Source organism: Macrobrachium nipponense, chromosome 35 (assembly GCF_015104395.2).
Source record: "Macrobrachium nipponense isolate FS-2020 chromosome 35, ASM1510439v2, whole genome shotgun sequence".
In the NCBI taxonomy this organism is placed as follows: domain Eukaryota; kingdom Metazoa; phylum Arthropoda; class Malacostraca; order Decapoda; family Palaemonidae; genus Macrobrachium; species Macrobrachium nipponense.
Genome location: NC_061096.1, coordinates 55595642 through 55609556, shown reverse-complemented (window position 1 = coordinate 55609556; position 13915 = coordinate 55595642). Strand labels below are relative to the sequence as shown.

Genomic DNA, 13915 nt, shown 5'->3' with positions numbered 1-13915 from the left:
TTCTTATAAAAAGTAGTTCCCCAACCAAACAGTTTAGTTTTGCCCAAGGTATTGTCGGCTCACTTGTCTCTGCTTCTGCTTATTACAGTACACAGCTTTCATTCTCTGATCCTGTTTTGTTGTTATTTACAAAGGGCTGGAGAACAAAATGCATAATTTCCCACACTATGATGTATTTGGGACTGTGTAATCAAGTTTCTAGATCTTGGGTAAAATGATTGAGCAAATTTTCGTTTACCACACCACAAATTAATTTTTAATTAATTTGTATTTTTCATAGCTAACAAACCTGAGGTCTTAATAATAGGATAATCTTAGTACCAGCTGGAAAACCAGTTAAAAACAATTACACAAATTTTAAAAGTAAACAAATGAAATATTCTACAGCACTGCTGTTATCTATATGATAGAACATTAATTCAGTATACTATATTTTTTGTATAATAGCAAGATACTGAATAACTTCTATATTTTCTTTTCAATATGCCTAATTTTAAATTCTAAATAAGTAATAACCTATTACTTTAAGTTAGGCATGTTGATTAGGCAGCAAAGGTAATGCCAAGTTTGAGGAACGTAAGGACTAGGGTGGAGGGGGGGAGCTGGGTTGTCCAAGTGGCTGACTATAATTCTAAAGTATGACTAATCGAGGGGAGGCTTTTGTAGAAATGCACCGAGGAATATTTTTTCTACAGAATAAAAGTAAAGATGATCAGTAAATTTAGAAACTGTAGGGATACTTTGTACGCACACACACAGGTGTATGGTAGTGAAAGACTTAACAAAAGTAATACAGTGAACCCCAAGTATTCACACACTCCAGATTCGTGTACTCACGTATATTTGCAGATCTCTCTATAAAAATTATTCAAGGAAAATTCGCCTACTTACACGGTACTTTTCTGTGATAAATATCCACAAATTCATTTTTTTTAATTTCATCATAAACTACACTTTAGGTGATAAAAACTATTTTTAAAAAAGTATAAACATTTTTGGTACTTTTCTTGAGTTTTAAACAAACAAAATCGGGGGGCTTTAAGTGTTTTTATAGGGGTTTCAACTATTCACAGGAAGGGGGGGGGGGGGGGGTGGGGGGGGGGGGGGGGGGGGGGGGGGGGGGTGGGGGGGGGGGGGGGGGGGGGGGGGGCCTGGTATGCATCCCCCGCAAATAAGGGGAATGTTACCACAATATTTCACTAATTTCTCAGTCGATATTTCACTAATCTCTAAGTCTCATTAGATTAGTATATTTTATGCATGGGAATTTGAATCTCATACAATGTAATATTTTTTAATCAATTATCTAAGATCTCTTACCCTTTAACTACCCAGCAGTTTTCTGTCAAGTGCATACAAACTGGCTTGAGATATTCATTCACTCACTTTTTATAATAGCAAAATATGAATACAAGTCTTTAAAACTGTGCATCTTTTCCCCTCACTTTCAGCTTCCTTTTAATTTAAAAAATTAACCCTCAAGAGCCAATCTAAAAAAAAAGAAGAAAAAAAAAAAAAAAATGTAGCAACCCCAAACCGGGCAAACGTTGAGGTCAGCCAACTTGGGGGGGGGGATCAATGGAAAGTAGAGGATATGCAAATGCACAAGGTTAAGAAAAAATATGAAAAATTCTGCCAACCTTCCACGAGAAGTTGACTATCTACAACCCTTGTAGGGCCTCTTTTACAAGACAATCGTAAATTTCACCAAGTTGTGCGTGTTTTTTTTAATACGTAATACGTAAATTAGATTTTTTTGTAATATTATAATTAACAGCTCACACCATATCATATCATATATATATCGCAGATAAAAACTAAACTTGGTAATAAATCCTGAGTATATTTGTTGTAAAATATTTATGTAAATGTGTATCGAGATCAAAGATGCAGTAATATTTTGGATTATACACGTTTCTTCTAATATTTCTGTGTAAAATTACAATTATAATTGACATACTGTCATGAAAGATAGAACTACCACCAACAGCAACTCCAAGGTAATATATTTATGAGCAAATATATAAAAAGATTTCATGTGAGAGAGGGGGCACTACTTGCCACCTTGAAGTGAAGTACACAACTGAATCATGAGACGCCTAGAATCAGCAAACAGAGCCTCTTGTCTTAAATTGTCATAAGTAAATTTATGGGCTATTAAAAGCAACAGAACCTCTTTCTTGCCTGATTTCTCCAAATTGATGACAAGTAATATGTATTAATACTCAAAAGGTGGTAATCCACTGCCTCGCACCAGCGTTTGTGTACGCACGTGGAATTCATTCGTTCACATACAATTTCGTGTATTAACGTAAATTTGTGTTAGTGATTTCGTTGTACTACTGTATCATGTTGTGTGAGAACTTTAGTACATATACTAACATAACTTTAATTACGTACAGTATATGTCATGGGTCCCAAGAAAGTTTCTGAAGTTAACAGTAAGAAGAGGATGTTTTCTATGGAGATGAAGATGGAGATAATTAAAAAGTATGAAGCTGGCATGCGGTTGAGTGTGATCGCTAAGGAATACAGCCGAAGTCCGTCGACGATAGGCACCATCCTTAAGCAGAAGGAAGCCATCAAAGCAGCTACACCTTCCAAGGGCGTGACTATTTTGTCCAACAAGAGGAGCCACATGCACGACGAGATGGAGAGGCTGCTTCTTGTCTGGATAAAAGACAAAGAAATTGCTGGCGATATAATAACCGAGACGGCAATCTCCCACAAGGCCAGCGCTATTTTCGGAGATTTGATTGCCCAGGCCGAAGACGACGGAGGAGAAGGGACATCAACGCCAACCCCAGACTTCAAGGCTTCTCATGGGTGGTTTGAAAAATTCCGGAAACAGACTGGCATCCAATCAGTGGTGCGGCATGGGGAGGCGGCCAGCTCGGACATGAATGCAGCCAAAGCCCTTATTAAGACGTTCTACAAGATGACGATCAACGAAGGTTACAGTTCTCAGCAAGTCTTCATCTGTGATGAGACTGGCTTTTTTGGAGAGAGAGAGAGAGAGAGAGAGAGAGAGAGAGAGAGAGAGAGAGAGAGAGAGAGAGAGAGAGAGCCTTGTCGGACGTACATCACAGAGGAAGAGAAGCTACCCGGGCATAAGCCTATGAAAGACAGGCTTAAGCTCGCCTCCCTCTGAAATGTCTGCTGTTGTTGGACAATGCCCAGCCTCACCCTCCTGGCCTCGAGGAAGACATCCTAGTGGAGTATTCTTTCATCAAGGTTCCTTATCTTCTGCCTAACACCACCTCTATCCTCCAGCAAGTGATATCAAACTTCAAGAAGCTGTATACAAAACATCTTTTCAAGAATGTTTCGACATCACCGATACCACAAACCTCACCTTGCATGGATTTTGGAAGAATTTTGATATCGTAATATGCATCCGACTCATCGATCAAGCTTGGCTGGAGGTTTCAAGGCGTATGCTTGCGCAGTTCAATGATGTTTGCCAGTCATTTCAGGAACATTGTGAAAAGCAGGCAGAAGCAATCTTCCTTGGACAGTTATTTTTTAGAGGCCTTTAGTAGGAGTAAGCAAACAGGAAGATCCAAATGATACTACGAAAAAAAAGAAAGTTGAAAGTGGTATAAAGAAAAAAAAATACCAAATTTGTAACTAATTTGTATTTTTCATAACTAACAAACCTTCGGTCTTAACATTAGGATTTACTAGCGCCAAGCTGGAAACCGGTAGAATTAAAATTACACTTGTGAGATCCAGGGACTAATGGCATCTATACCAGGTCACGGGGCATGTATACCCAGAATGCCCACGGCTACCTGTGACCCATCAGTTATTTTCCTACCGCCTTTAAGATAAGACGTGTTACTGTCTATCTCATTTAAAGCCGGTTTTCCAGTTTGCCCGTTCTTTATCCATTTCATTTTTTATTTTTCATTCCTTTTCTTTCTCCAAGTGTGATCAGTGAATTAATTTTAAGTTTTTTGTAAAGTAAAGTGTTAAGGTTTTGTGCCATTTGTTAATGTGTTTCGTAAAGTTAAGAGTAGGTACGTACAAGTTTTCTGCCGTTTGTCCTCCTCCTCTGTTGCCACTTTCGGAGATAGCCTAACTTGAAAGGCAAGGTTCCACATTTTACTACATACGTACAGTATTTCTTGTATACCATGTACACTAATACACTATTTCCAGGTACTATGTAGTACATATTAGTACTACGTATTAAGTTATGTATTGGATGGTCCAAATTGTTGTGTTTCATTGTTTATTGGTCTATTTAGCTTTATTAAAAAATTTACTGGGGTGTTTTTGTAGGCTTGGAACGAATTAGGCAATTTACATGTAAAATGCAGTTCAAGATACAAATAGCTCAGGTTACGAAGGCCACCTCGGAACGAATTAATTTCATATCCTGAGGTACCACTGTATAAGGAAAGAGAGGGAGAGCCAAGAGAAATATCAAAATTATGTAAATCATATGGGTAATCACCAACGATCATGTTGATAAAGATGGCGACGATTTTGCATTGCAATCAGATGAATAATAAAGATAATGCTACCAGCAGCATGCAGCAAAACATCTCTTCCCTACTTCACAACACGTTAATATATTTCATGTAATAACTTTCACCTGCCGTCACCCTTTTTGCTAGGTGCACCCAGAATTTTGTTATTTCTTGTATTTTGTTATTCAGTGTTAAGAGTCTTGTGATGTGGAACACTACGAATAAATCCTTAACTGAAAATTCTAACTACAAAGTATTTTTGTGTCTATATGAAGCTAGCTGTCGACTTATGACCTATGCAAGTTACGACTGATCGACTTCATGACCACCTGAGCTCCTGCCTCTCCACACCCGCAGCTCACAAACTCACTCAGAGTATGCAGTAGCCTGGTACAGTGCACATCCTCCGTGTCCGTTTGTGTCTTGTGTTTATCTATCCCATTTTCTAGTTTGGTTAAACCCTTTTCCTTCATCTCTTTGTCTACCCCATCTTCTAGTCAAGTTAAAAAAAATAGTAAAAGATAATGCTAGAAGTATAGTTATTAATGTTATACTCGTTGTGTAAATGCATACAGTCATAAACAGCTAATTTGTTATGAACAACCGAATCTGATAACAACAGCTGTTTGCTTGCATTTAAACCATCGTATGATAGTAAAAAACTAATGTAGATGTTACAAATGACGTTAAGTAGAATAGGACTGGTATCCTTATTTTGCTATGGAGAAAAGATCAGCAAGGGCATATACTGCTAAATTTAAGCTGCAAGACATAGCTTAAGCTGAAGAGAGAATGTTCATTTGCTAATGACTATTATCGTGCATTGGCAACATGGATGAGACTCCAAGATTCGGGCACCATCAAACAACCGTAAACAAAATTTGAGAGAAACTCATTCTAATCAAAACTATTTGGCATGAAAGAACACACAGTTTACTGTTTTCATTCTGATAAAAGATATGTATGTAAAGCTCGTAGTATTCTGATGAAATCAAGTGAAAATATCAAAGGCAATCTGTTGATTTTTTATGCAATAAACATGGCCTCATGCCATCTACTCACAAAAAAATATAAATTTCTTTCACAACGATAGGTATTCAAGTGATATCTCGACTTGAAAACACTTGGTATAACGTAAAATAAACTTGTCCCATATCAATAGAGTATCGAGATTTATTTACGCTAACTAGAAAAAATATTATTATACTGATTTCCACAGTATAATAATATTTTTACGATAATTTAACATAGGCCGACTTACGTCCAAATTGTTTTACGACTGGTTGGTCGTAACCAACTGCAGACATGAGTCGACAACTAGCCATAAATTATTTTAAATTAAAAATATTTACAAATATAAAAAATGATCTTATTTGCATTTTCCTGATATGCTAATTCCCATTCCAAATACTCTGGATTGTAAGGTGGGACTCTTTGGTCTATGCTCATGAAAAAGATGTCTGGATATTGAAAAATAAAATTAGCCTAGATGGAAAAATGGACCACTATTTAGGTCATGTACAAGAATGGAGGATAATAGGTTGGCACATAATGTTTGATTTGTAATAATTGGAAAGGTTATGAAGCCTTACAGAAATCTTGAGCAAGATGTATTTGAATAGGTCTTGAAACCCAAGAACCAAGAAAATTAAGTGCAAGACAGGTGTAAACGTGCTGGTAAAAAGCCTTCTGAGTAGGTGAACAAAGCAATCAAGCTGTGGAAGATTTCTGAACAAGGTTTCTTTCTCAGTTCAGAAATTACAGTATGAATATACTGTAGTAATGACTAATTTTCAGTTTTCTCTAAAAATATGCTATTAGAGATTATTACTGAATATCAGAAAATATAATTACATACATCATTGAAACAGAAGATTTTTTTCATGCATGAATTGTACTTTCCACTGATACAAAGATTACAAAAAAAGGCCAATTTTAACCATCTAAAAAATGGTTTTCTTATCTTTTTAACCATCTAAAAAATGGTTTTCTTATCTATCTACTAAACTTTGCAACATGCATATGAAAAAATTACAACAAACTATTTAAAAAGTATTGGAACTAAGTTTGGCTGATACAATATGGGAATAGTCAAAAATGAAAGAATGAACACAATCTCACTGTATATGTCCAATGAAAAATTACTCTCTAGAATACCTGATTATCAGTGGTTACAAAAACTTTGAGCTTACCGCTAAATACCTACAGGTAATACAAGTTAAATTACCATATTTAGATTTTAAAATTCTACAAAAATGTATTTAACAGAACTGAAAGACAAATCAGCCATACTTAAAGTTGTTTAAAAGTTGTGTATTTTCCTAAGGGACATAGCTACCCATGCAAAATAAGCTAGTAATAAGGTTGATAAAGTAGAAACTTTTACTTTAATATCTTGGATGGCACTGAATGATCTTACTCAAATGGAATGAACTGCACAAAAATAAAATGTGTGTACATAATACAGTGACAGTACATGATACCATGCTGAAGCAATGAAAGATTAAAATAAAGTAGTCCCAATTTTAATTATGAAAGCCTAAAAGAATGGTTAGCAAACATTTCCTTTTTTTTTAACATTAGGGGCATAATTATCTTGGCTGATGATTAATTCACTTCACTATTCTTAACATTTCAATATCTCCAATAATAAAACAAAACTCCTTTTGTTTTACAGTTTAACATTAGACTTAAATGTCTTTACTGATGAATTTCCCTACTCATAACATTACCATTCCTTCAATAAAAAAAATATTACTTGTCACCAAGTATAAAACAGAGAAATCCCTTAGTTTTCATTAAAAATAGGTGTCAAGTCCAAGAATAATTACTTTACCTGCAAAATGATATCTAGCTAGATTACCTAATACATTCATGCATGGAGAACAGTTCAGCTATGCTACCCAAGATGACAATGATGAAGTGATTAGATTTCAAAGGCTCACACACCATTTTAAATCAAATGAAATTATAAAATACTCTGACAGTCTTACTGTACTTCTGAACTATACAGTACTTGAAATCTCCATAATCAAAATATTTGATATTGCCACTGCCCTTCCTCTGTACACATGAATAAAATATATAAACTACTATTTAGTGATCAGTGATTCATTTAAGGTGCCAATCCAGTTGCCTTGAATAGTATACTTCAGGAAATTTCTTTTGAAAAGTTCCAAGCATAATCTATGATGGCCAATACCGCATTCTACTCCACATGATCAATGATTTCTGATGAAGCAGCAGTGTATACAGCCAAGTCTATCATGACAATAGAAAAGATGAGGACAACAATGATGATGAAAACAGTTCAAGTGACAAGTACGATTAGATTTAATCACTTGATTTTACATGCATGAGTAGAATGGTATGGCAATTTAAAATAGTATCTTAAAATAATGATACAATCACTAGTCCTACTGCTGATAGTTTTATGGTGAGAAGCAGATACAATACAAGCTACTGTGAAAATATTACCTTCTTGTGGAGGGAGTGCAACGATGGCCAATTTATTATCTGCAAAAAAATCTTTGTTTACAAGTAAATCTACTAGATAAGTTAAAAGGCATAACATACTACAGACATAATTTGGGTTATGCACAGGGATATAACAAACAATGCTTGTTAACTTACAAGATGAACTTAGTTTCAAAACTCGGCAATTAACATCCCACAAACAATTGCACACATTAAACCACATATCATATTAGTAATTTAAAAAAAAAAAAAAAAAAAAAAAAAAAAAAAAAAAAAGTGAAACTCAAGCTTTTGATATCTATAAAATCTTCAACCAGTTTTATACACGTATGACTAACCTTTATGTACCAGACAAAAATTTAATCGATATAGTTGACACTGTTCTACCCCATTCCATCATAAGAGTAGATGTATCACACACTACCCCAACCCTAACATTCCTAGACAGATTACCTGTATGCTTTTCTAGGAGCAATCATTAGCCAAAATAAACTGTATTAACCTACTCTTCAATTAAAAAAAAAAACAATTTCTTAGTAAGGACACTGCCAATGCTGACAAAACTTCTTCCATTCAACAACTTAATTCCTTTGGTGGAACACTACCACTGTTGTCAATCAAAAGTCCTTTTAACACACTGGTTACATAAGCTGAGAAGCATTAAAATAAAAGGCACCCAATTTACTGATCAAAATGGCAAAAAACACTGTAATACTTAATCCTAGGTGCTTTACTGATCAAAATGGCATAAAACACTATTACTTAACCCTAAGCAATGAATAATGGCAATAAATGTACTACTTAATTGATAATCCTGCATGTAATGTAACTGATAGCCAATGCTTAGTTCAGCATCTTACCTGTATACCACACAAGCATAATGCCAAGGAACCAGCACAAGAAATTAATGAGTTTCCATCAACAAAATGAATTTATGCATATGGATAATGACTGAACATTCAATTCTTATAATCTTAGAGATGATCATCATGAGAGGAACCTGAAGCATGAAGAAACCTATCTTTATGTGCATTTCATAAGATTACTAAATTACTAAAAGTAAACCACATAACAGCTGAACATGGTGCTACACGACTTCATAAAATTTACTTCACACTTCATAAATTACTCTCCTAACATTAACCCTTAGTGGACGGATAAAAAAATCAATATGCAGCTCCTCAGGCTGGATAAACTTTGAGGTTGGCCTATTTACAAAAAACAAAACCCATCAATGAAGAGGAAGATATGCAAATATGATAAATTTTTAAGACAATTTGTATTTTTCATAGCTACAAACCTGAGGTCTTAACAATAGGATAATTTCTAGCGCCTTGCTGGATCCGGTAAAAAAGTAGATGAAAGCAAGGAATCTTGTGGTATCTGACAACGCATGAGTAGATCAAGTGAAGAGTGGTCAAACGCCGAACATCTATGCCAGTCTTTCCCAACTCAGGATGACTTAAAGAGAGGGGCGGTTAGAGGCGGGCAGTATAACGTTAAGACCTCAGGTTTATAGCTATGAAAAATACAAATTGTCTTAGAAAATTTGTCATTTGTTCATACGCGAACAAACCCTAGGTCTTAACAATAGGATAGACTCATACTTGGAGGGAGGTATAAGACATCCTAGACTGGCTGGGGGCCTACCTGCCAGTCCAGCTCTCAAAAGAAATAGTTCTTAGAGAGACTGAAGCCCGTTGAGAAGCTAGATACACTAAAATCTAACCACTCAGAACCTGAGAGACATACAATGATATATGGGATAACCACTGTATAGGGAACCAAAGAAAAACTGTGTCCAAAATACAAACCAGGGCACTAGGGTTTGTAGTACTCCCGACTTCTCCTTGCCCAGGAGCGGAGCCTATGCTACTAAATAGTGGGTAAGATATTGAATACTGCACGACCACACTACCAGTATGATTACCTCACTCACCAGTATCAGACCAGTCCAGCAAATGACGTGTCAATTCCTTAAACCGCCTGAAGGGAAGATAGCACTCCCAGAAGAACCTGCCACTAATGAGCTGACTGATGCGACTTTGAGAGGAAGTTGCATGCCACAGCCCGCAACTTCTCTAACCTCTGATCCGACGGGAAAACTCTCGCCATTGTCGTATCGATGACCATGCCCAGGTAGAGAATCCTTTGAGTGGGTACGAGGTTCGACTTTTCCTGGTTGACTAAAATGGCCAGGTCCAGGTAGAACTGAAGACGATCCCTGTCTTGTAGCAGCTTATCCCTGGAAACTGCCAAGACTAACCAAACTCCGAGGTACCTCAGCAAACGGATCCCCTGAGCATGGGCCCAACTTAATAAGAGAGAGAAGACCCTTGTGAACACTTGAGGGGCTGTGGTCAACCCGAAGCACAAGACTTTGAACTCGAAGATCTTGCCCGCCAGAGAGAAGCGAAGGAACTTCCTGGACGTGGGATGAACAGGGATTTGGAAGTATGCGTCCTTCAAGTCTATCGACAGCATGAAGTCGCCTTCCCTCACGGCTGCCAACACCGACCGTGGGGTCTCTCCATCTTGAAACATGTCTTTCTGATGAAGCAATTCAAGGTGCAAAAGTCGATCACAGGCCTCCATCCTCCCGATGCCTTGGGCACCAAGATGATGTGACTGTAAAACCCCGGGGACGGACGCACTACTTCCACTATCCGACCTTGTCCAGCATCTTCTGCACCTCCTCCTCAAGAGCAAAGAACTTCAGAAAATCTGGTGGATACGTCTTCCTGAGCTGCGGCTTGTCCGACAGAAGTCGAATGGCAACCGGTATCCCACCCGAAAGACATCCACCACTCACTTCTCCGACCCATAACACTGCCAACTTGGCCCAGTGGCCAGCCAGGCAACCCCCCCACCACTTGGCGCAGGAGAGGGAGAGGCTCCCAACGTACCGGCGGCCCCCTTGACCTCTGCTCATAGGGCCTCTTCTTGGTTTAAAGGAAAGAGTGAAAGGGGCATTGATCCTGTGATCCTGAGACTTGGGCTGTGACGAACGGGAAGGCCCTGCCAAACTCGAGGTCCTCGATGGCCTACCAGGGGACAATCTCCTCGATTGCTGCTGGACTGGGGGAGGAGGGGGGGCGCCAAACGTCTCCGAGGGCGGGGCTCTGATTTAGACACCGCCTGGTGCACCAGACGGTCCTTGGTGTTAGCCCGACGTCGGTCTATTGCATTGTCGAGTCCGGTCCGTGGAAACAAAAATTGCAATTCTAACAGGTCACCGTTACTCAAGGCCAGCAAAGACTCGGTGTCGAGCGACCTCTCCATCCTAGACAAAGCCGCGTCCCTCCTAACCAGAAGAAGATTAGCCCATAAATTGGCACTGAGGTGAGCCAAATAAGAAAACACCTTGGCCCCCGGATTGCAAAAGACTGGCAAGCGAGGCAGCACTCACCAACCCATCAAGGGACCTGTCAGAAGCTATCCTGGCAATCACCACAGACAAGAGGTCCAGCCAAGAAACCGTCTGCAACATGGAGGCTGCCGTAGATTCCAAGGCTAAGGCGTCTTGCGGAGATAAGGACGGAGCCACTGACCTCCCGTTCCAAAGTCAAACCCGGCTTCAGGCAAATGACGTCTGGGTTAAGGTGGCGTGACAACAAAAATGCAGAGCTCGAAGCATAGTACTTCCTATGTCTTGTGAGAGGTGGGGTTAGGAGTTTGGTATAGCCTCTAGAGTGAAGTGAACTGTCCCGGTCAGAAACAGAGGCGTTAACATTCTGCAAGACCAACTGAACGTGCCCTGACAACGGCAGCTGGAGAGACGATTTGGGGTCCTGAGCAGCGCCCACCAAGGCTTCCAAGCAAGGAGTGTAGGACGACCGTCCTGAGTCCTACTTTCCTAATTGTTGAACCCACGAATAAGATCAACAACCTCCGAAAAGGAAGACAGAAATTCCTGCGTGTCCCCTTCATCCTGCTCTGGCACCGGTGACCGACGACGAGAAGGATGTGTAGCGCCTCTTTACACGTTTTTTTTCACCAAAATTCACAGAAGGGTTAGTAGGCAAACAGTCTGAAATCTCTACTAGCCTATCAGGGCTGGGTCCAAGCGTCAGCCTCCGAGACGGACCCACTGAAACATTAGGCACATCACTTACCTCAACAGGTGACTCCAGACGGCCATGAACGGACACGGGCGTGGCGGCCGTACGTACGTGAGATGGGGTAGGGGGGAGGAAACTCGAGCACTCGAGATTGATGGAGAATCCCTTATAGTGGAAGACTTGGAAGCAGGCAAACACTCCGGCTACACCACCTCCGTGCTCACTTCCTTCGACCTCTTGACAGGCGCCTTCAGGTCTTTACGGCGACGAATAGGCCTGGGAGAAGAAGGGGCACAACCATCACGTGCACGGACAGGGGAGGTTGCCACACGCTCGCAATGTGCAAGGACGGGGTGGGGGGGTGGGGTGGTTGCACGTACAAGGTTCGGCGGCAAAGCACCCCTGCAGAACACACATCACTAACACTGCCCGAAACCACAGCACACTAGGGAACACGTCCGTGCTGTTCCTCCCTCGGTGGCGAAGGAAGGGCAAGGTCCTTAACCTTCGAATGCCTAACATGCCCACGAGGCGTAGAGGGGGAAGAGGGAGAGGAAGACAGCAACAGCTTCTTATGCGCACTCTTCTCGGAAGGCGGGAATGAAGCAACGCGTTTCCTACCAGTCCTCCCAACCGATAAGGCAGCCAACTTCACATCTAAAACAGAGTCCAGCCTCTGAAGCACCTCCTGGCATATGAGCTCGGACTGATGTGCCAGAGAAGGCTCAGAAGACAAGGAAGGGAGATGTTTCGAACTGGACGGCAGAGATGACGTCACGTCTAAGAGAGGCGGCTCGAGGCGACTGGAAGATACGTCATCGATGAGAGTGACATCACAAGTGGCGGTGATGTCACGACCTCCCCTCTGAGCGAGGGGGAAAGAGACGCCACGGGTGGAGGAATACACAAAGATGGGCCCCGTGATGACAACAATGAAGCTGACGCCGCAGCATCACTCCGAGACAAGGCGGTGGCAGCCAGCGGAGCAATACAAGATGGCTGACTGCTCCCTCACATGGAGACTAGGCCTGGCTGGACTGGGGAGGGGGGTGCGTGCCTCATCAAAATGTGCTAGCAAACCCCCTAGGGACGGGGTACCCCCCCTAGCCCAAGCGTCTTCCAAATTGCCGCCATTTTGGACGCCTCCGACTCTGGAAGAGAAGAGAATGATGAGAAAACCTCACCCTTCTCGGGAACCGAAAAAACTCCAGAAGAAGAGGGGGCTACATTACAAATAATACCCTGGCAACCTCCCGATACTTCCATCGACGAATCAATGGAAGAAAGGGAAGGAGAAACATGGGCAACGCTACTATGGGGGTTGACTACTGCGGAAGACGAAACATCGGGAATAGGAGTAAAGCCCTCCCAAGAAGGAAGAGTGGAGACTCTCCGACGTTCCCTCTTACCATAAAACTTCCGCCACTGCTCCAAAGGATTTGTAACCGTACAAAAATTGGAACGGCACCTACTGCAAGTGATGTGAGGGTCCGTCGGTGACGAAGCCAAGAAACGAGAACAAGGAAATCCAGGAATTCTGGGGCACCAACGCTGACGTCGAGAAGGAGCAGAAGAAGCCATAATATTAGGCAAACACACAAAAGGAACAAAACGGGCAAAAACCGGGAAAAGGCCAAGAGAGGAAAAAACCCACTCTCGTCCAAAGGCGGTAAAGAAAAGACTCGCGTAGATGTTCGGCGTTTGACCACTTTTCACCCGATCTACGTATGCGTTGCCAGATACCACAAGATTCCTTGCTTTCATCTACTTTTTTACTGGATCCAGCTAGGCGCTAGAAATTATCCTATTGTTAAGACCGAGGGTTTGTTCACGTATGAACAAGTATAAAGTAAAAGAAAAAAAATTTTCCTACCTTCCATGATAAGTTGGAAATGGCTA

The 13915-nt window shown here is 40.6% G+C and overlaps 1 protein-coding gene across 7 annotated transcripts in view; it reads right to left on the bottom strand.

Annotated features, from left to right (window-relative positions):
• The window catches only part of LOC135208794 (ATP-dependent RNA helicase DDX3X-like), a 73188-nt gene that overhangs the window by 10443 nt on the left and 48830 nt on the right, over positions 1–13915 (bottom strand). For 6 of the 7 annotated variants that reach the window (XR_010313218.1, XR_010313219.1, XM_064241321.1 and 3 more), the window contains one exon: positions 7956–7994. The exons of the other annotated variant lie outside the window; for it this stretch is intronic. Coding sequence is in view for 4 of the 6 variants with exons in the window: in XM_064241321.1 (XP_064097391.1) it covers positions 7956–7994 (39 nt within the window). In the remaining 2 variants the exon portion in view is untranslated. The remainder of the gene's footprint in view (positions 1–7955; positions 7995–13915) is intronic. 7 annotated transcript variants of the gene reach the window in all.